The sequence below is a fragment of the Episyrphus balteatus genome, chromosome 3 (genome assembly GCF_945859705.1).
Source record: "Episyrphus balteatus chromosome 3, idEpiBalt1.1, whole genome shotgun sequence".
Taxonomy (NCBI): domain Eukaryota; kingdom Metazoa; phylum Arthropoda; class Insecta; order Diptera; family Syrphidae; genus Episyrphus; species Episyrphus balteatus.
The window spans coordinates 54,727,978-54,751,692 of record NC_079136.1 but is presented as its reverse complement, the minus strand read 5'-3'; the positions used below and the strand labels follow the sequence as shown (position 1 = coordinate 54,751,692).

The following is a 23,715-nucleotide window of genomic DNA, read 5'->3' as shown; positions in this document are numbered from 1 at the left end:
TTGGCTCATTTGCCATGAATTTTTACATTAAATTAATGTACGAATTCATTAATTTTATGTACCTTTTTGGTTCAGTGAAGCTATATTCGAAAAACTTTTATTTTTGGCCAATGTGCCTTTCGAAAATAACAGTATCTCTTTCAACAGCAGAGAAAACAACGGTGGCTCTATTAATTGTTAATTTTTATAATAATTTGTAGTATTGTACATATCTAAATATTTATTGATGTCCGCAATACAAAATAATTAAACAAAATTCATGAAAAGAAGTTTGCACATCAACTCTTTCGTTTACATGAATCCCTCAATATTAGCTAGAAAAAATAAGTTATATTATGTTTGAAACAGCATATTTTCCGGTTGAAAAAATACCATTAAATCTCATAACTTTATGACCTCACTTGACATTGATATAAATCCGTTAGACAAAACAAAAACTGTATTATGTTAATTACTTGCCGGAAATTCCGTAGCATACACATTCCATGAATTCCACAATCTTCACGAGCTAAAACGCACGTACAATTTGTATAAACTAAAAATCAACAAAATAAATTTCATTTTGACTGAAATTATATACCAAAAGCACGTCAACAATCTACCAAAAAGCAATTATATTTCCTCACAAAATGTAGGTAATTTATTTCATTATAACATTAGCGTAATTCGACGAGTTGAATTTTTAAGCTAACCTAACCAACTGCCAACAGTAGGTAGTACCTAGATATTTTTGTATGATAAATGTCAGATAATATCAAAGCCTCTTAAAAAAAAAAATTGATACCTAAATACCTTCACAGCTCAACCAAAAAAATACTCAGCTTAGCTAAGCTCAGCTCTGACATTGACTTTTGCTCTGATTTTTTATTAAGTTCAATTCTTTAATTTTGTCTGTTTTCATTCACAGAAGGAAAATTTAATCGAAAATTAAAGATTTTATCTTGAAATAGTCGTCGTCGTCAGTATACAAATTCCATCAGGGCGGAGAATCCATTATGCAATCTTTTGGTTACTTACCTGGGCTTACGTTTACCTTAAACCACACATCACACTTCTCTGCCCACTCACAAAATTAATTTGTAAGTCAGTAAGTCGACTTCATTTGCGTGACTTGCATACGTGATTTTGATAACAGTTTTTGAATTTAGATTAGCAATGCAACCGATTATTCGGCCTTGAACCCTATTGTTGATAACAGATTCAGCTTTTGGTAGAAATTCTGGCAGATTGTTTGGTTTAAGATATTTTCTAGAGTTCAAAATGAGGTTTTGACTCAAAGAGAAACAAACAAAAAATTCTTTAAAAAATAATCTTAATTTTAATAAATCATTTTAAACATAAAATTAACAAAACACTGTTTAGTAAGTGTACGAAGAAATTGGCGAGGTGAATGTTGTTTTAACAATTGCGTTGCTAGCAGGAGTGAACAAAGGTGGAGATTGTTGTGTTTTTTGTAACGCTGGTAAAGCTGAATACGGAACAGGAGCTGGTTGAACTTGCCTTGCAAGTGGAGTTGCAACAGCCTCTTTAACAGCACCACTTAAAGGTTCCTTTCGAACTACGGCATTGAAACCGTGTTCTGGATCAGCTGTATAATCAACAATTCGTCTAAATCCGTCAGCGTCAACTAACGAGTATTGACCACGAACTAAATCTCCATCACGGGTTTCGTATTGATTTTTTGAGTCTCCAGAAACTGCATCTTGAACATCATACCCAAAGGTGTATTGGGGATGAGGATCATCCAAATCGGATTTCTTAGGCAAAGACTCAGCTAAAGAAGGTACAAGACCAGCTCGGGCAAGAGCAATGCATGCTAATAGGACACAAATCTACAAATAAAAACAATTAATTATAGTCTTTAAATCCTGTAAGTGCCAGTGGAAGAACTTACTTTAAATGCCATTTTTAAGTCTTGATTGTGGATAAAGGATTTCAGTTCTGATGACCAACTTCAATGACTCATGTGCTTTTATACAATTCGACTGGCAAATTATATGTTTCATGAGAATTGAATGTCTGGAACAGTATATCTGTCAAGGTCAACACAAGACCAATTTATTGGGATTACTGGACACATCTTTCTTTTGTGTTCGTTTTCGTTCAGTAGGTAAGTGGTGGAGTTTGGTAGAAACCAGTTTGTTTTTTATTTTTAGCCGGCAAAGTCTTCCTCTCACGTGTGCAGAAGATAAGACATTCACTTGAATGCACTTTGCAGAGGTCAACTGATATACTTTGCCTCCGCACATGGACCATCCTCCAACAGAGCTAAATATACAATCCCTTTTACTTTTTTGGCTTCTGGTAATTAATGTTTTTTTTGTGTTTGTTTGTTGGTGGAAAATAAATGCAATAAAATCGATGGACAATGGCAATGGAAATTGCTACAAATATGTCTGCGATCTGCGTGAGGATTTTTATGTCTTTTAAAAGAAGGGATCTTTTTTTTAATGACTTGACCTAAAAACGAAGATTGGAAGACAGATTTTTTAGGGATTCGTTTTATGGTTTGCAATAATAGGTCCTTAAATCCAATGAGTTTCTCTTTTTAAATTATTGTCTTGTAATCACATTATCATAAAACTTTGATAAAATCATTAAAAAGAAGCTTGGTTTTATGGGATGCACTATATTTCATTCAAATTAGGTTTTAATGTAATAGGGAAACTATACAGACATGCAATTTTCAGCTGAAACTTTTAACAGTTCATGTCTTGTATACGACCTCTTAAAGTGACAAAGAAAAAGTAGAAGACATAAAAGTCAGTTCTACTTCTATTTCAGAGCATCAAACCTACATCAAAACGTTGAGGTGAATATTTGTTCCCCTAACAAGGGGGAGAAGCACTAAATTTATAATATTATGCATTATGTTTAAGAAATCGAGCTCAGAAATGACAGTAATACGATAATGGTGGATGCGAAAAAAGAGGGTCCAGATATTTTGTCTGCCTGTTTATCTACATATCTAATTTTTCTGTCTTTAACTCAAGCTAAATTGTTTTGAGAAATTTCATAAATATCTTTGAAATTTTTCTAAACAAAAATGGCTCTTACGATTTTCATTAAAAAAATCTGTAGGCTCTAACCAAAAACTTCAAAAAATTCAACAAAAAAAACATTATTCGATATCATAGAACCATTTTCTTGATTTTCAAGTCAATCATTTAAAAGATATTTATTCGCTGAAAAATGTTTTAGTATCTCTTATTTAAAATTCAGAAAATTATTCAAAAAAATGAATTTTGGATTTTTTTTTATAAAAAAATTGAAAATACTGTTGAAAAATCGTTTTTTTTTTTAAGACAAACCAATTGAAATTTTGTTCTAATAAGAATTTAGTCAGAACGACTTTTTTTAAACAAAAACAAAAAAAAAATTTTTTTTTAAATACCTATTCTCCAACAATATTACAAAAAAAAAAATCAAAAACTTCTTTGTTAGATTATGCCGTGTGATAAACGGCACCGTTGCAACCACTAAATGAGAAAGGTTTTTTTGGAAAAGAACATAATAAAAAAGTTAAAAAAAATAATTCTGTTGAATAATAATTTTTTTTAGAATACTTTTGTAAATAAATGTTCTAAAAGTTGAATTTTGAAATCTACTTCCAAAATTTTGGATCTACTTCACTTTTTTTTTTCAAAGTTGCTTCTAAATTTTGAAACTGAAGTCCGAACCCTGGCATCGAACCGAATTTCTCTTGATCTCAAGAAAAACGTTAGCAAATCATGTGCTTTATTAAAAATATTACTCAAACTCAATTGATTTGTTTGGTAAGAGATAGAAATTTTATAACCGTTTAAATTTTATTAAAAACAAAAAAAGTTATGTATACGTCCGAGTGAACCTACCTTTTTATCAAATAATGTAATTGCTTAAAAATTAATAACTACCAAGTTATCTAAAGTTTTATTTATTGGTATTGGACAACTATTTGGTGCTGTTTTTTTGGCTCCGATTTTGCTGCAAACATTTTTAAATTGGGCAATTGAACTAGTTCAGGAACCTTGTGCTTTAAATTTTTTATGGCACACGTTCTTAATGCAATGCTATGTAATTAATATTTCAATTTCATTTTTAATGTTCCTTTATATGCAAATATAAATAAAAATAAAAATATATTAACAAATTTTAGTTAATTGTACCTATACCTATTTTAGTTTTTTTTAATTTAAAAAATTTAATTTTTCAAAACATTTAATTAGGTATTTTATTTTGTGACACGTTTCGGTTTTTAAAAAACCACCATCGGGCTCAATTCTGCGAATTTGGTTGTTCGGTTGCCAAAAATTTTTATGAAATTTTCCTACTTTTATTTTCCAAAATTTTCATATGGCATTTAATGTTACTTTAAAGGAATTTGTAACTTGACATCAAGATCCTACTCCTACAAAAAGTTAAGATCTAGTGATAGCTACGATGTAAAAAAATATTCTAGTTTATAAAAAAGGTTAGTGAACTGTAAAACACAATAATTTTATAAATAATGATCTGATCTACTTCCCACTCCTACAGTTCCAAATTAAACACTTCACAACTTTTTTGCCAATGTTATTTATCTATTTTTAGCACCACAATAAATTTTGTTTGTATGGAAAAAAAACTCACTAATTGGAACTTTTGGATATAAAATTGTTATTCAATCACGTTTCTTTATTGACTCCAGATAGGGGACATACAATGAGAACCCTCAGATTCAAACTTTAAAAAAAGTTAAAGGTATTGGAGTTTATTGAATTGTTAAAAATCGTAGCCTTACATGTGAAGATGTTTGACTGACAGCTATAACAAACTTTACAATTCCATAAAAACAATCTACAAGAGTAAACTCATTTAAACAAGCCCGCAAAAAGTTCTCTCAACACATTGTCATCAATGTGGCAAAGAACAATGCAATTCACGCTGTATGAGAGTCTGTTTTTTTTTTTTATATAATTTTTTTAAGCGGCTTATCAACATCCGAATCCGGCTCTTAATTCCAACAAAAAAGATACAAATCCAAAAAAGGAATCGTCACCAAGTAAAGAAAACTGGTTCATTGTACCTTTTTATTGTATATCCATCGGCACAGATGAATGTCTTTAAATTCGATTTGGAGCATCGTTTGACCTTGATACATTAAAAGAAAAAAAAAATCAACCACACCACTACCAGATTCCGGTACGCATGATATGCTTTTAGCACATGAGACATCGCACTTACACAGATGGTTTATTCTTTTTTGATATTGTACAAGAAATAAGTATAAAAGGAGAATTAAAGACCAACTACAATCAGTTCACTTCAGGTTCCATTACCAGAATAACATTAATTCAATCACTAAAAATGGCATTCAAAGTAAGCTTGAACATTAAAAATATATCAATGTTTTATCGAAATATTCATTCTTTATATTTTTACTTTCAGTTTGTTGCTTTCTTCGCTTGTCTTGCTGTTGCCAGCGCCGGATACATTGCTTCACCACTTGCTGCTGTTGCAACTCCAGTTTTGGCCAAGACCGAAGATCACGATCCTCATCCACAATACTCCTTCGGGTATGATGTCCAGGATGCCATTTCCGGCGACAACAAGAACCAACAGGAGACCCGCGATGGAGACATCGTTCATGGTCAATACTCTTTGAATGATGCCGATGGTTACAGACGCATCGTTGACTACACTGCCGACCCTATCAATGGATTCAACGCTGTTGTCCGCAGGGAACCATTAGGTGCTGCTGTCGCTGTCAAGACTGTTGCCGCCGCCCCAGCTTTGATCAAGTCCACTCCTTTGGCTTATGCTGCAGCTCCAGCTCTCGTCAAGTCATACGCTGCTGCTCCAGCTTTAATCAGATCTGCACCTTTGGCTTATGCAGCTGCTCCAGCTCCTTTGGCTTACTCTGCTTCCCCAATCTACCATCAAGCACCAGCATTGATCCGTTCAGCTCCAGCTTTACTCAAAACCTCATATGCTGCTCCAGCTTTGATCAAATCTGCTCCCGCTTTGGCTTACTCAACTGGCCCAGCATTGGTTAAGACCAGCTTCTCTTCCCCCATTATCTCATACGCTTACTAATTTATGATGACACATGGATATAGGAACTTCTCTTGTTGTTAATGTTATTGTTATTGTGAACCTGAAATACAAAACTGAAAACGAAATTAACTTAACTTTTTTATTCATCTATTCATCCTTTGAATTTATCAATATAGGACTTTTCTTCTTGTGAATCATTTTAAAAGCTTCAACATAATAAAAGGTAGGGTGACCCGTTATACCATACATATATCTTTGAAAAAGACCTTGTTTTCTAATAATATAACTCGTAAGGTACACATATGTTTCCACAATTAGAGTGTCTTATTTTTGTTAAGAGAAATTCGAATTCACAGTAGTTAAAGTGGGACAAAGGGTTGCCAGGTGTCATCACTTAAAAAAAAATTCACAAAATTGGATAAAACCTAATAAAGTATACTTTCTAATATTAAGACTAATAAAACGGTGTTACAAAAATGAGGTTTTAAAATATACGCGGGCAGAGACATATCAGGTTTTGTAGACCTAATCGCACTGAATATGAAACGGTATTTGAAAATCCCCTAACACCCCCAAAATCTGGAGTTACGGGCAAAAAACGGTTTTTTGGACCTTCACTCATTGAAAAAATTCTAGCTTCGACAATTTTTTACCCATTTTCGATTTTTTACAGTTTCTGATAGAAGATAAATATACCTTTTTAACAATGTATAAAACATGTAACTCGGTTAAACCACTTAGAATTTATAAGATGTCAAAGTTCAAAAATTCAATCGATAAGGAATTAATTGAGGCAGTTTTCTGTCTAAGTATCTTATTTACTAAAATTCACAGTCTGGACAAAAATAGTATAAAATGAGTTTAAAAATTTTTTTTCTCCTATTTTTAACTTTAAAATCGATTATTTCAAAAAGTATTGGTAATATTATATTGATTTAAAAATAAGAATCAAATGCACAATTTTGCCTTTTGGAAATGGTATCATTTATTACTGTAAGTGTTGCCGTTGTTTTTTAATATTTTTTTTTTATTTTGATAATTTTTTTTTAGAAAAATGCCCCTCCCACCTAAACGGGGAGAGATAGACCCCCCTCCCAAAGGAAAAAATGTTTGTATTGAGCTCCTCTACAAAAACCTTTCATCAAATCCTGGCGCCCAACTTATCCTACTACGTGCCGAAACAACATTTTTGTTCTATACCTAAAAGTTCGAATTTCTGTATCTGGGTTGAAATCGAAAAATTTTTTTTTCTAAGCCAATTTTGAAGTGATTTTCATAAAAAATACCTCGATCAATTGGGAAATAGATATAGTTTTAGAATATATTTTTTAAATAGCATGTTGTTTTTAAAACATATACTTTAAATTGATGCCGAAGTTGGGCAAATGACAAAAAAAAATTGAATTTTTGAACTTTGACATCTTATAAATTCTAAGTGGTTTAACCGAGTTACATGTTTTATACATTGTTAAAAAGGTATATTTATCTTCTATCAGAAACTGTAAAAAATCGAAAATGGGTAAAAAATTGTCGAAGCTAGAATTTTTTCAATGAGTGAAGGTCCAAAAAACCGTTTTTTGCCCGTAACTCCAGATTTTGGGGGTGTTAGGGGATTTTCAAATACCGTTTCATATTCAGTGCGATTAGGTCTACAAAACCTGATATGTCTCTGCCCGCGTATATTTTAAAACCTCATTTTTGTAACACCGTTTTATTAGTCTTAATATTAGAAAGTATACTTTATTAGGTTTTATCCAATTTTGTGAATTTTTTTTTAAGTGATGACACCTGGCAACCCTTTGTCCCACTTTAACTACTGTGAATTCGAATTTCTCTTAACAAAAATAAGACACTCTAATTGTGGAAACATATGTGTACCTTACGAGTTATATTATTAGAAAACAAGGTCTTTTTCAAAGATATATGTATGGTATAACGGGTCACCCTACCTTTTATTATGTTGAAGCTTTTAAAATGATTCACAAGAAGAAAAGTCCTATATTGATAAATTCAAAGGATGAATAGATGAATAAAAAAGTTAAGTTAATTTCGTTTTCAGTTTTGTATTTCAGGTTCACAATAACAATAACATTAACAACAAGAGAAGTTCCTATATCCATGTGTCATCATAAATTAGTAAGCGTATGAGATAATGGGGGAAGAGAAGCTGGTCTTAACCAATGCTGGGCCAGTTGAGTAAGCCAAAGCGGGAGCAGATTTGATCAAAGCTGGAGCAGCATATGAGGTTTTGAGTAAAGCTGGAGCTGAACGGATCAATGCTGGTGCTTGATGGTAGATTGGGGAAGCAGAGTAAGCCAAAGGAGCTGGAGCAGCTGCATAAGCCAAAGGTGCAGATCTGATTAAAGCTGGAGCAGCAGCGTATGACTTGACGAGAGCTGGAGCTGCAGCATAAGCCAAAGGAGTGGACTTGATCAAAGCTGGGGCGGCGGCAACAGTCTTGACAGCGACAGCAGCACCTAATGGTTCCCTGCGGACAACAGCGTTGAATCCATTGATAGGGTCGGCAGTGTAGTCAACGATGCGTCTGTAACCATCGGCATCATTCAAAGAGTATTGACCATGAACGATGTCTCCATCGCGGGTCTCCTGTTGGTTCTTGTTGTCGCCGGAAATGGCATCCTGGACATCATACCCGAAGGAGTATTGTGGATGAGGATCGTGATCTTCGGTCTTGGCCAAAACTGGAGTTGCAACAGCAGCAAGTGGTGAAGCAATGTATCCGGCGCTGGCAACAGCAAGACAAGCGAAGAAAGCAACAAACTGAAAGTAAAAATATAAAGAATGAATATTTCGATAAAACATTGATATATTTTTAATGTTCAAGCTTACTTTGAATGCCATTTTTAGTGATTGAATTAATGTTATTCTGGTAATGGAACCTGAAGTGAACTGATTGTAGTTGGTCTTTAATTCTCCTTTTATACTTATTTCTTGTACAACATCAAAAAAGAATAAACCATCCGTGTGAGTGCGATGTCTCATGTGCTGAAAGCATATCATACCGGAATCTGGTAGTATGTGGTTGATTTTTTTTATTTTCTTTTAATATACCTATCAAGGTCATATGATGCTCCAAATCGAATTTCAAGACATTCACCTGTGGATGTATATACAATGAAAAGGAATAAGGAAAAAGTTTAATAGTTTTGTTAACTGTTTTGTCACTTGCTTTGGTTTTATGGTAGGGTTGATGAAAATTTATTTTTTTATAGGTATGTAAGTTACTTTCAAATGGAAAATCAGTTAACGAAAATTTAAAAAATAGGTTTATCATCTTTAATATAGGACTTTCAAATGGTAAATTTATCTTAGCGGAAAATTTTCGACTTTTACAGTTTTTGAGGATCTGCATACAACCATACCTATGTAGATATGTTTTTAATTTTGTTTTAGGAATTGCAACTGAAGTGAAATGAGTTATAATAGCCTTATGCAATAACTAAATCATCATTTAAGGGATAGCCTAATTTTTTAAAGATAAAATTGAATTATTTGACAATGAGAAAATAACAAAAAAAAAATAACTAGTAGTTAAAAAATGGTAAGGAAAAAAGTACTTCTTTAAGTTTCACACACAGTTTGAAGAATTATTTAAAGTGTGATCCGCGAAAAGTATTCTATCTACAAGCGATTCTTGGTATAAGCGATGGACAGAATTATTACAATTTTTAAAAAAAATATTTACCCCATTCAAATTTAAAAATAACTCGAATTAATATTTTTGAATTTAAAGGGAATAACTTTTAATAGAGTTAAATACTTTTTAATTGCAAAACAGAGTTTTATAGGTAACAACAGAATTTTTTGTGTCATTTCTTGTTATGCAAAATTGTATTTTGTTGATCTTTTGGTTAATTTTTAGTTTGAATTTTAAGTTTAGAATTTTTGTCAAAAAATGAAGTGAAAAATCAAAATTTCTAGTTTTGATAATTTTGATATTTCTAGTTTTAAGGTCTTAAGATGAAAAAAATAAAAATTCAAGAAACTTGTTCTTGTTTATTGTATCTAATGTATGTGGGAGAGGGAAAATTAAAACATTTCTAAATTTTATTTTTAAAGTTTATAATTTAATTTTTATTGAATTTAAATAAAAATAGTTCATAAATAATAGTTAAGTTAATAATAGGGTATTTCATAAAAAATAAATTAAAAATTTTATAAAAAATAATCTTGGCGGGAATTTTTAAAAAGGCTTAATATTGACTTTTCTTATACTTTTTTCTTAGCTTAACTTTTCTCTTTTAAAACTTAACAACAACGAATGCCATCCAAAAATGATTATCATCATCAGGGATAGGATCTTGTGGACCTAAAAACTTAGAAAAAGGCAAAATAAAACTCCGAAAAAGACATAAAAAGGCATTTATTGAGAGAAAGAATGAAATATAAAAATTAATTGTAGTAATTTCTAACAAACATGAGTTTTTCTCTTAAGAGTGCTTTAAAGGAGTTAAAAGATGTCTCTACATCTGTAGAGACGAGTGGAGCCAAATAAAACCACTCGACATCACCCACTGCAAAATTTGGCGGGAGCTCTAGATTTGTGTACCCATTCATTTCTCAATTTATTTGTTTAACTCTCTCGAGTCCCTTGTTTGCCAAAAAAACTGATTTGTACTTCTCAACAACATCTTTTGCGACTGCCCCTTTCCCGGCTTCCAAATCTCTCTTGATTTTGTCCAAAATCTGGAGAACTTCTCCAATCGTATTTTCTTGATTAAAAAAAATTTTTTTTAATTGTTGGAGCTTTCTCGGTTTATTTTGCATTTCCAAATATAATGACTGAACTATAGGTAGATCTTTTCACTCGAATTAGTTAGTGCGGGGTAATTAGTGAATCTTTAATATAGATATATTGAGTTTGTAATATATCGAGTAGGTTTCCTATTTGTTTGTATATTTGAGTGTTTTGTGTGTAGGCATTACTTTAAAGACGCTAAAAAGATAAAAAACATAGGAAAAGGCAACAAAAAGGCAATAACAAGAGAAAAGGCAAAAAAAGGCAATAACGAAAGAAAAGGCAAAAAAAAGGCAAAATAAAATTAATTATGTTTGACATTTCAATTACATTTTTTAAAAATGACATAGTTTTATAAAGTTTATAATAGTGATTGATGTAATCCTACATGTACACTAGAGTGTCCGCAAGAAATCGATTTTCGAAATTTGGTCGGGGGAACCCCATAAAATGTTCCGCCTTTGCAGATTTTTAGATAGCCAAAATTTAAGCTCGATTGGATAAGTCTAAATGGTGCCGACACTCGCTCAAAGTATCAAAAATCTCTGTTTTTTCACTGTTTTTCGAAGAAAATTAGCTCTAGCTCCCAAACAGATGGGGTTATTTTCACTTTTTATATATTAAATGAAAGGTAGTGTTATTACACATAATTCAGATTCAAAATTTGTTTAGTTTTACAAAAAAAAAAAATATTGTCATCAATTTAAATTTTCAGTACCTACCTCAAAAAGAGCTGAAGTGCAAACTCGATTTAAAATGAAACTTTTTTTACTGTTTTATTAAAAAAAAAAATCGAAACATTTAACAGATTTCTAAAAAACAAAATACTTAACATCGTGTTAAATTTCTTATACATAATTATTGAAGTAAATACTAAAAAATTTAATCAAGTGACTTACTTAAAGTAGTTTTGGAAGCATCAGGATATAATTTTCGGCACTCACAGACTACCTGAAGTACATATGGTTTTTGTTCCTCATCTTTAGTTAAAAGATTATTAAAATCGGTTATTAACTTGACTCCTCTTTCTGCCATGTCATTTACGACTTTAAGTGTTTTCACTTTCTTAAAGCCTTCTTTAAAATGGGGGTTTTCGGGCCAAAGATTTGGAGGTTCTTTGAGAAAACTTGTGTCTATTTTCAATCGGCCGAAAAAGTTCAATGTTTCTTTGTTCACAATATTTTTTAACCCTGCTGTGACAAATTGTTCAATTTCATGTGGATGTAGCTTTGGATTTACTATTCTGTTGGTTTCTGTTTCTCTGTTTTTTAAAATTATGTTGGCCATTTCTGATTTTTCGCCATCTGGTAAAGTTGGGTCAAAGAACGCCAGACCTACCAGCTCTGAACTCAAATACCATAAATGGTTTGAGAATTTAGCAAGAGCCTTCTCTGAAATGTCTTTGTCTATCTTGCGGTATTCAATGAAATCACGCAAAAGATCAAGATCTTGTTTAGGAGCCAGATAAGCTCTTGGGGCATTAAACCAAGCCTTGCAGTAAATTTTTACGATGAAAACGCAGATATCACCGAGAGCGTTACGTTCCTCGTTACTCATTTTAAACTGGCTTCGAAACATGAATATTTTTAAGCTATAAATAGCTTTGGCCATCCACCTAGCATGATGAGTGGCTCCTGGTGTTCTGAATCCAACTACGCTTCCATCTCATTTTCCTGCTACCCGATGGCCCAGAGGTTGCCTGAGATAGAGAAACATCCATTCTATCCCCATCCGCAGAATTCTGGCTATATACTTCTTCTTGAGCTTCCTCCTCCGTCCCCTGTGTTTCCGCGTCATCTTCAGTATCTTTTAAAATCAGTCAACATTAGCAAAGATATAATTAAAATGATAATAATACTAAAGCTTACCAATATCAAATCTGAATTCTTCAATTCTGCGTTTTTTCCAGTAATGGTCAAGGCATCTCGATGTGCTATATCAAAGAGATCGTCCATTTTCAACGCAAATTCTTTTATTTTATTTTTGGTGCTTTCAAGCGTTTTGTTTTTATTTCGTTGGTGATTTCTCCACTCATTGTAAAGTTTTTCTAATTTAACAATGGCATCTTTTTCATATTTTGTTTGAATTCTGGCTTTTTCCCAAAAAATAAGTACCTCTCGAATGACAAGTCTTGCAGATTCCTTTAAATTTAATTTTACAATTCGCAAATTAAAAAATAGTGTTGACAAAACTTGACGATTTGAGGGTAATTTACACCCTGTAATTTGATGAGACGGATAGCCTACAAGAAAAATTTTTTCTCGGGTGTTTGCTGCCAATGCCATATCAACGAACACAAAATATATCTGGAAAACACTAACAATTCTTAAAACTTCTTTTAATCTTAAAACAAAAACGCAACAGAATTAATACTCACATTTTATTTTAAGTTAATTTATTTTATATACAAAGGAAAATTAGCAAAAAGCGAGAGTTTATCTTAATAAAATTATTGAACTACCAACGAAACGACTCGTGAAGCTTAAACTTCATAAAAAAAACAACAAATATGTATTTTACAACTGCATTTTATTTTGTTTCTATAAAAAAAAACGTAAATAAACAGAAAAATTATTTCTCTAAAATTTAATTTTTTTTCTATTAAAAGCTTAAATCCTGAAAATTCCATAACACTTCGTTGAATATCTTAAGATTTGTTTTAGTTTGTCACGACAATTGTCAACATTGAGTTAGCCCGATGTTAAAGCGCTCGCCTATCAATCCAGGCATAGCAGGTTCAACCCCCACTGGGTGCCCTTTTTGTTTTGTTTTTTTTTTCAGTCAATTTTACTCTGTGCTTCTATAATTGATAAAATTATTATTTATTATTATATATAATACGAGAAGCATTTCAATTAGATAGGTAACATCAATCTATAACATAGAAAGTTTTATTTTAAATCGAGTTTGCACTTCAGCTCTTTTTGAGGTAAGTACTGAAAATTTAAATTGATGACAATATTTTTTTTTTTTTGTAAAACTAAACAAATTTTGAATCTGAATTATGTGTAATAAGCACTACCTTTCATTTAATATATAAAAAATGAAAATAACCCCATCTGTTTGGGAGCTAGAGCTAATTTTCTTCGAAAAACAGTGAAAAAACAGAGATTTTTGATACTTTGAGCGAGTGTCGGCACCATTTAGACTTATCCAATCGAGCTGAAATTTTGGCTTTCTAAAAATCTGCAAAGGCGGAACATTTTATGGGGTTCCCCCGAAAAAAATTCGACAAAAATTTTTTTCTATGGGAGTTGCGGTCACTCTAATGTACACCGAAAAAAAATTGTTCGATATTTTTCTGGTTATAATTTTTTTTTTTTTTTGGTTTAAATACATGAAAAAAAATATTACATTTTTACCACCATATGGCTCGGATAACTTAAACATTCAGCTTTTGGTATGGGACTTTGAATGGAAAAGAAATTTTTTGTCTTTGACCATCAATATCTCAGCAACCGCTCATTGCACAGGAAAATGAAGGAGGTTTTTGTAATCTTCAATAATTTAGGTATTTTAAAAGACTACAAACACTGCCGACAAAATTTAAAAAGGATCTTTATCTTTTATGTCCTATTGGAAGAAATGGGGCCAAGAATATTTTGCATGACGATTTCTTGATGGAAAAAGTTATGACTTGGTACTCTGATGAATGCTAATATGCAGAATACGAAAAAGCTGCCAATATTATTTAACCGTCAGAGTAAGCAGTTCAACAATTTATTTTTGAACGAGTCAAATTTTTCATTTTTTTTTTAAATACCTAGATTTTAATATGCTAAATTTTTATTTGATGTCAGAAAAAATGTATGAAGTGGATGTTTTTGTGACGAAAATGCAAGTTTGAGTTATTGTTTCTTTAAAACATGATGCCTTGGTTGACTTTGGATTCGAATTCTTGTTAAAAAAAAAAAATAGGTATGTTTAAAAGTTATTTTGACTGCCATTTAGCGTTTTTCGTTTAATTTGTATAAATATCCTACAGTGAACCATTATTCATGTCTTTTTAAATCAATACAAATTTTAAAAACATACCAAAATTCCAAAAATTTTTTTTATTTGAGTTAAATAACACAAAACACAGTTTTTAAAAAATTTGCATTTTTTTTCTAAAATTTGTTACATTTTTTGATACGAAATATGGTGCTGTTTTATTTTAACAGAACTTCGTTAAGAACTAAAATTTCTAGCAAAACAAAATCTAAAAGGTATTTTCTTAAACTTCTTTTTTGGAAGTAAGGTTTCTGGTAGTCTCATTTTGTATGGCAAACCAGATACATACCAGTTTATCTTCAGTATGCCTTCCTAATGAGATACAAAATAATGAAAAGCCTATAAAAAAAATACTTTAACACTGTTTCGGGCTGGACAAAATAGTTTCAGAGGTGGCATATTATATTTTATCTTGAGTAAGTACCTACCTAAGTTGTATAAAGTAAAACTAAAAATTTATTTTTTTATAAACTAAACTTAAGAAGAATGTTAGAAGCACATCGGAATTCTTAATTCCTTCCCTATTCAACTATGCGCTATTTTTGTTAGTAGGTTCATCTTCAAATTCTAACCAAAGTTATATTCAATGAGTTATAGCAGCCCTGTTATAATATTAAAGCATTTAAATAAATAACATAAGTACTTTTTTTTCATTAATTTATTTCAGATTCACATAAACAAAAACATCAACAATTACAAATTATTTAAACGAAATTCAGGAGCAGGGAATTAATAAGCGTATGAGATGAGTGGTGAAGAGAAGGTAGTCTTAACCAATGCTGGCCCGGTTGAATAAGCTACAGCGGGAGCTGCCTTGATCAATGGAGCTTGAGCGTATCCCAAAGGAGCTGATCTGATCAAAGCTGGAGCTTGAGCGTATCCCAAAGGAGCTGGAGCAGCTGCATAAGCCAAAGGTGCAGATCTGATTAAAGTTGGAGCAGCAGCGTATGACTTGACGAGAGCTGGAGCTGCAGCATAAGCCAAAGGAGTGGATTTGATCAAAGCTGGAGCGGCAGCAACAGTCTTGACGGCAACAGCAGCTCCCAATGGCTCCCTGCGGACAACAGCGTTGAATCCGTTCAAAGGATCGGCAGTATAGTCAACGATGCGTCTGTAACCATCGGCATCATTCAAAGAGTATTGACCATGAACGATATCTCCATCACGGGACTCATGTTGGTTCTTGCTGTCACCAGAAATGGCATCCTGGACATCATATGCAAAAGTGTATTGTGGATGAGGATCATGACCATCAGTCTTGGCCAAAACTGGAGTTGCAACAGCAGCAAGTGGTGAAGCAATGTATCCAGCACTGGCAACAGCGAGGCAAGCGAAGAAAGCAACGAACTGATGGAAAAAGAAATAAAAAAAATTCAATAAAAATCGAAAAGTGTTGAATAAATATGAAAAGAACTAACTTTGAATGCCATTTTTTAAGAAGAGGTAATTGTTTGTTATCCTGTTGTCGAACTGGAGTAATCTGACTTCCTTCTTTGAATGCACATGCTTTTATACTGAGAGGGCTCGATTCCAAAAAATGTAATCCAATTTCTTCAAGGTCAATGGATGGTATACGGCTTGGGCAAGTACTGCAAAAATTGGAAAGGCACACAATTCAATGTTAAAACTTAACCTACCTACTGCACGAAATTGATATCATAAACAAGTTTGCAACAGGTATAAACTGCATCGAAGAAGCACGTGTGTGATTCTTCCTCTTCTTTTCTTTTTTCACGCATGAAGATTGCGCATTGACTCTGCCTCTGTTTTGGGATGTTTTATCGTGCTAATTAATTAGTGGGAAGACATTATATTTTGTGATGATATCAAAAAGTTTATAAAACGTTTATGATGGCATTAAATTAATGTAAAATACTTATTGGACGAATAAAATTAACCATAATTTGGACAACATTTTTGGATTTAACGGCATAGTTAGACACATCGAAATGCATTTCAAAATTATGTCGGAGCAAACGTTGAAGAGCAAAATACGATACGAGTTGAAGTTAATGGTACACTGTGGTGTAAACGTAACATTTTTTTGTTATTGTCAATTTTTAGTCAAACGAACGACCTTTGTCGATTTAGAAATTTTGAAGTTCTACTTTTTAGAGTTGAGGGCACGACTTGGTCGTATATACCTACTCTTGCTCTTAACATTCATTCTGCTTATAGATTACCACCTCGCGCTCGTACTAATATACATATACTTAAAGTCACCAATCGTAAGAATGCAAGTTTATCACAATCGCTACTTTCTCTCGTTTGATGTATTTGACATTGGTGTAAGTGATATTAATGTTAAACCCCAGTTATTGAGAATTGTACCACGTCATTCTTCCTCGACATCATTTCTCCACTTTTAGTTTGCCTTTGCTTTATTTTTCCTTTTTTACTTTCTCACAATTAATTTTTTCATATTTAATTTCTCATTTTTTCTTATTAAAAAAAAAAAAAAAATTCCTTTTATAAAAATCAATATGAAGTAAACATATGTATTTAATGAAAATTCTTTTTGTACAAATTATAAGTATTATGTTTAGATAAATTTTTTCCTTAGTTTATTATTTGAATAATATTTTCAATTATTATTATTTTTTTCTATTAAATTTACTGTGCTTAATTTATTGAAATTTAATGCATCTTATAATTGGTTTTATTAAACTGTTAGTTGCATATTATTATAAAAATAAAAAAAATAAAAAAATAAATAAAAATCCGTCAATAGGAGTTTAAACATAAATATAATAAAATATTAAAAAACGAATATCCATTTTTTTATTTTAATTTACAATTACTTTTAAATGGCTTCAACCTCCAAACCAAGTACATACATAACATATGCAATTAAAATTAATTTAGGTATAACAAAGAATTTTTGGAAAATGGAATTTAAAAAAAATGTTGGAGCCGTTTAATGTCGTTTTCGATTGGAATCACTCAAGGATTCACTCATTCTAAAATCCAATAAAACAGTTTGAATTGCTTCCACTCAATTGTATTTTTTTGTGTTTGTGTTTGTTTTTCTGTGAAATTTAAAATGTCAAATATGGCATAAGACTTGAAAAATAATTAATATGTGATGAAAATAGTACCTAATATTCAACAAATTAATCGGGAATTCGTTTTGCAAAATATTTTAAAAGCTTAATTTATTTGTTTGAAAATAAATAAACAAATTAATTTCAGAAAACGAAAAAAATTTGAATGAAAAATAATAATAAACATTGATTGAGTGTATCTTTGACATGTGAGTATTCATGTATTAGTGCTTCTTGATTTGATTCTGATTTGAAATCAAGAAGAGAATTTCTCTTCTGAGAAGCGTTCTGGCTGTCATTTTCATGCCAATAAAACGGTTTCAGAAGTTTTCTGAATGATTCCGGATGCTTCCGGAGAGCCAATCGAAAACGACATAAGAAATGTATACATATAAAAAAGTTAAAGTTAAAAATAGAATACTAGTTGTAGATTTTGCTTATTTTTGAATTTATTAAAATAAGTCCTTTTTAGTTGATAGCTTAAAGTCATTTGTTCTTATTTTTCATAAATCACTATAGTACAGGTACAATAGGCATTTAAAAATAAAAAATTGTTACACAAAAGTCTATACAAAAAAGTTGGGTGGAAGGGTGTTTTTTCTCTGACACGAGGGAGAGGGTGAAGGTAAAAAATATAGTGAAAAAAATTGTTTTTGGAATATCATCATGACACATGTTCTTAAGGTATTTTTTTAATTTTGAATCTAATGACATAAAAATAAAGTCAATACGATTGCTCTAAGAAAAGTTATTACCGATTTAAAACGAGGGCGCTTGTTTTTTTACCTCAACAGGTAAAATATAACCGAAACCCATGTGGAAAACGTGCTACACTGATTAAATTCGAGATGAAGGTGTTAAATAAAGCAGGGACAAGGGATTTCTTAAACATGTTTTTGGTGAAAGGGTGTTTTTTGGATGGGTTGATTTATGTGTGAGAAAGGTATCATAAAAGCTGACTTATATTTTATTAATTTTTAAAACTTAGTGAGGAACTTTTGTTTGGTATAAGAATTAAGAATCTGTAAAGTGTACAAAATTATCTTGAGTAAAAGGGTGTTTTTTTTTTAAGAAATGACGAAATTCGGAGTTAGTACCAAAAAAAGTGGGAAAAAATGGCTACACCAATTAAAATTGGTAAAAATGTTTCATTTATATCAAAAACTAAGAACCCAAGCAGTTTATACAAATATTTTAGGTGAATGGCTGTTTTTTTTTATGAAATAGTGAGAATCCGCGATAAGTCCGATAAAATCAATGGTATAAAAGGTACCCTTGCGAAATTCATTAAATATGTTGTCATTCCCATAGGAATTACGAATAAAAGTAGCTTATACATTTTTTTTTTCATGTGAAAGGGCATTTTTTTAGGTGTAGGGAAAAAATGGGTATATTGGAAAAAGTGAGTAATAATAGTAGTACCCTATTGAAATGCAGCAATTATGTTACTTTTAAGATTAGAAACAAGAATCTAAAGTGTCAATAAAAATACCTATCATGGTTAACAGGGTGTTGTTTTTTTTTTAGTGAAAACAAAAATGATGGGTCACCCTAATGAAATTAGGCAAAAACATTGAATTTGGGACAGAAAGCAAGAATAAAGAGTTTTCATAAAAAAATTTAGGTGAAAAGGTGTAAACAGTAAAATCTGTAATTGGTCCCAAAAAGTCAATGATTCGTGTAAAAAGTCTTAGAACTTAAGTATAAACGTTAATTTGTCATCAAGAAAGCGTTCGTGCAAGAAGCACTTTTGGAAGGTATTGGAAGCATTTGAAGACAAAAAAAAATAATTAATATATTATTGCAGCGTGGTAAAGTGCATTGTACATCGAGATAAAAAGACGATATTGACGTTAAATTAAAGGTAATAACATCTTCTTTCCAAATTCCGTTTTCCGTTTCAAAGTTTGTCAGTTTCATAGCGCAGCCTGTTTTAAGGTTAGAAACAAGTTTTTTTTACAAAGTCTTTATGAGATGCACAATGAACATTACCTCGTCCATCGTAGCAGGATTCAGACGCGAAGTGTCGAGAATACCTATACCTTTTTATTTTTTATTTGAAGGTTAATTTTAAATTTATTATTTTTCGGAGTTATTTGTTTTTTTTTTTATGTATAGCTTCTTTGAAATTTTAATAATGCAGCTCAATACTCGCTTTACAGATTCATCGACTTTCCCTGTATTCCTAGGTATAAATCTTAAGGCACTCTACTAAAATATGCATCACATTTTCTCTTATTTAATAAAAAAAAAACACACAAATAATAAATAATTATTATTCTCATTTCTTTGTATGATTCATTTTCACCTTACATATGTACCAGCGCACATACCTATTTTCCTTTAAAAAAAAATTGCTTGGGAAAACCGGAACTAAATTTAAAACTACCCCAAAAACATTTTCACAAAAAAGACAAAACATCTTATCTAAAGAATTAACAAACTAAATAACCATCACCACTGTCAGCTTCTGTTTATAAGATTTCTCACAGAACTGAATCCAAATTGAATAATCCAAACTCTCAGTTGTATCAAATAAAACCCACGTTGACACTAACTACCTCTAGTTGTTAAACCTGAAAACAATCGCACATGATGATGACGAAAAATATATCTGACGTTTTTAATGCACAAACTCTTTACAGACCGGAATTTAACCAATAACAACACATTTCGTAGAATATTTGAACGTGATTGGAAGCCATCATGAAATCTTTTCTCTTTGTTATCCTCCCTTGAAATATTGTAGTGTATTCATAAAGAGGAGGTGATACCACATTTTTATTGAATGTTTTTCTCTTTCTACCTGTCAGGTAATATTTGGATGTAAAACAATGGCGTTAGAAAACGAAAATTTGTTATTGTGAATGGATCATTTTGAATGGTGAATAATATTGTTATTGACCATGTTGAAGTTAAAATTATGAAATGATGTATATGAAACCCAAATGGGAAATGAGTACCTACATATTGAAATGATACATAAATATTATTATTTTATTTATGATTGTGTTTAAAACATGGAAAAAGTGAATATTTTGTATACCTATCAATATGGGCGAGAATGCTTCCAGTGCTTAATTTAACACTATTTGTGACACAGAAAATGAATAACCTATTGGTTCAGTCAGGTACTAAAAACTTCTGCCATTTGCATCTCTCAAATTCAGACTTATCACTAAGTTAGATTTTGGGTTACAATATCCATGGCTCTGATATTCGTTAGCGTTGAAATATATCATTTTTTTGTTTTGAACATTTTCAATTATTTTTATCACTATTTTTTTTTTATTCCCAAGTGTTGCATTGAAAATAAAATATTTTATAAATATTTAATTGGGATCGGGTCAAAATTCTGGCTTCAAAATTCTGCTTTTCAAAATTCTGATTTTTTAACGAAAATTCTGTTTTTCAAAATTCTGCTTTTTTTCTATTCTGCTTTTCAAAATTCTGCTTTTTAAAATTCTGCTTTTCAAAATTCTGCCAGCATTATACTTGAACAAAAAAATTCTGCCAACTCTGTTTTTTTTTGTATAGCATATGCGCTGACTAAAGAAAAATATACACCTCATCAACGTAAATCAATATTGATACTCTCCTAAATTTTTTTGTTTAAGTGTCGCAAATATTTTTTAAAATGCATAGACTGACTTTCTTTCAAATAAAATCTATAACTTATTGGAACTCATGTTGTTCGACACAAGATATTCCTTTTCTTATTAAAATTTTTGAATATTCATCTTTATTTGATACATTTAAAAATTTTAAATTATTTTCTTAAATGCTTAGTATTAAAAACCTTTTCTTAATATTTTCAAATCTATTCATTTATAAAACAAAAATTAATATGCATTCAAGGAATGACAAATTATTTAAGTGCCTAAGTAATCAAAGAAGCAGATAATTTTTCAAGAAGATGATTTTACTGAATTTGGCAAAAAATTAAAAAAGGGTTTGCGCGCGCGCGCTTTTTAACATTTTCCAAACCCTTTTTTTATTTTTTGCAGAATTTTGAATACAGAATTATGAAAAGCAGAATTTTGAAAAACAGAATTTTGTAAAACAGAATTTTGAAAAGCAGAATTTTGAAAGCAGAATTTTGTAAAGCAGAATTTTGACAAAAGAATTTTGACCCCGGCAGAATTTTGACCCCAACCCTATTTAATTATTAAAAATTAAAAAAAGTTATTGAAATAATAAAACTTAAATTATAAAATATTCTTTGTATTTATTTTTTATTTTATCTAGGTACATTTTTGAATGAATGCAAGACACGCAATTTTTCAATTTCAATTGAAATAAAATTGAAAACCACGTATGTACGTAAAAAACCTAAAAAAATGTTCGTTAAAATCTACTGAGAATGAAAGGAACTGGCAATAAACTTTTATTTCAAAAGGTTCAAAAATTTACCAAAAAACAACATCGATTTTCTGCGAAATTTACAAAAAAAATCATAAAACAAAATCATTTTAATAAGGGTAAAGTTCGAGAAACATCAATTTTTGAAAAATAAATGGTTTTTCTAAAAATTGATACGGTTTTGGTAAAATTATCTTTTTTAATAAAATTTTTTTTTTGAACCGTATATTGAGGCGATTAGAATCTGCGCGTTGTTAAAAGATTTCTTGTTATTACTTTAAAATTTAAAGTAACTTGTCTTCATTATTGCCTTTAAAGATAAATAAGAAAAGTACCTATAACTTGAAAGTAAAGACAAGAAAGAAAAAGTAACCAACATAACATAACCCAAAGATGATTCAAAATTGATAATACCTACTTGAAAAAAGCCGATTTTAAAGTGAAAAGGTTTCGAATTGTTCACCTTTTGGACTGGTGATATCTTCATTGATATTTTTAATGTTAATTGATTGATAAAAATGATTGATTTCTGACCTTCACATACAATGGGCGACCACGACTGAAACCTATGTCCAGTACTTTTATGTCTCATGTTATAAAATTTATTGTGGCGCCAATATGTTTACTCATAGGCCTTACAATTAAGCTTTTAAATGCAGACTTGGCGACGTGACTGACGCCGACAATAAATAATGATATTACATTCACTTCTTGCATTTTCACATAAGAACGGGATTAACCCTTCAGACTAACTGACCAAAATGTTTGTCGTTAACAGAAATAGGAAACAATTGCCTTTCTTCATTTCAATATTGGCGCAAATAATGGTAAGTAGAAAAAGCGACAGGAGTTTTACTTTAAACTCTGTTTTCGCCTCTTACCATTGAATGGCATTTATACTAGACGGTTCTACTACCTATTACTACTTTGAGTATTAAACTGTTGCAGAAGTGGTGTTTGCAATATACATGATAATGTCACACAAAGCATATTTTGTTTGCATTTCCAAATTGGTAGTTAAGGACTTTTGGTGATTCTGCAGAGGAGAAACTTACAACAATGCGTGCATTGGGACATTAGCTATATCCGTTATAAATTTTAATTTAAAAATTGGGAAAAAGATCTTAAACGAATTGATAGATTCGCTAAAAAATTGGTGCAGCCGATTTGTACGTGATTTCCAATACCCGTTTTTTATTTAATTTTTACACATATCTGCATTATAAAGTTTTCGATATTTTCTCGAAAACGGCTCTTACGATTTCGATTAAATTTGGTGTACGCAATGTTCTAAAAAATTGTAACAAAAACGCGTGTAAAAGATTGGACAGCGGAAATATGACGTTACCCTTTTTTTGCGAAAATGACATAATATTTATATTTGTAACTGTACCTAGTTTTTCTTTCAATTTTAAGGGTGCCAATGGCTGTACCTTTACGCTTGATTTTCCTATTTTTATATTTTAATCGTAGTGTTTGTTTATTAAACATTTCTTTCTAAACATCCAAGAAATTCTTTAAACTTTAATTTGACATAAT

General features: G+C 30.9%; 4 protein-coding genes across 4 annotated transcripts; 1 reads left to right on the top strand and 3 right to left on the bottom strand.

The window, feature by feature from the left end:
- Nucleotides 1–1,358: 1,358 nt before the first annotated feature.
- On the bottom strand, nucleotides 1,359–1,906 carry LOC129915003 (larval cuticle protein A2B-like). The gene is made up of 2 exons (XM_055994457.1): nucleotides 1,895–1,906; nucleotides 1,359–1,832 (listed from the first exon to the last, which is right to left on the bottom strand). The coding sequence occupies exons 1-2, from the start codon at nucleotides 1,904–1,906 to the stop codon at nucleotides 1,359–1,361; spliced, it is 486 nt and encodes a 161-aa protein (XP_055850432.1).
- Nucleotides 1,907–4,929: 3,023 nt separating this feature from the next.
- On the top strand, nucleotides 4,930–6,143 carry LOC129915575 (larval cuticle protein A1A-like). Its single transcript, XM_055995183.1, has 2 exons — nucleotides 4,930–5,340; nucleotides 5,410–6,143. The coding sequence occupies exons 1-2, from the start codon at nucleotides 5,188–5,190 to the stop codon at nucleotides 6,055–6,057; spliced, it is 801 nt and encodes a 266-aa protein (XP_055851158.1). The 5' UTR covers nucleotides 4,930–5,187; the 3' UTR covers nucleotides 6,058–6,143.
- A 1,922-nt stretch (nucleotides 6,144–8,065) lies between these two features.
- Nucleotides 8,066–8,967, bottom strand: LOC129915576 (larval cuticle protein A3A-like). Its single transcript, XM_055995184.1, has 2 exons — nucleotides 8,869–8,967; nucleotides 8,066–8,799 (listed from the first exon to the last, which is right to left on the bottom strand). The coding sequence occupies exons 1-2, from the start codon at nucleotides 8,878–8,880 to the stop codon at nucleotides 8,152–8,154; spliced, it is 660 nt and encodes a 219-aa protein (XP_055851159.1). The 5' UTR covers nucleotides 8,881–8,967; the 3' UTR covers nucleotides 8,066–8,151.
- Nucleotides 8,968–15,499: 6,532 nt separating this feature from the next.
- On the bottom strand, nucleotides 15,500–16,325 carry LOC129915579 (larval cuticle protein A2B-like). Its single transcript, XM_055995186.1, has 2 exons — nucleotides 16,189–16,325; nucleotides 15,500–16,117 (listed from the first exon to the last, which is right to left on the bottom strand). The coding sequence occupies exons 1-2, from the start codon at nucleotides 16,198–16,200 to the stop codon at nucleotides 15,500–15,502; spliced, it is 630 nt and encodes a 209-aa protein (XP_055851161.1). The 5' UTR covers nucleotides 16,201–16,325.
- Nucleotides 16,326–23,715: the final 7,390 nt, after the last annotated feature.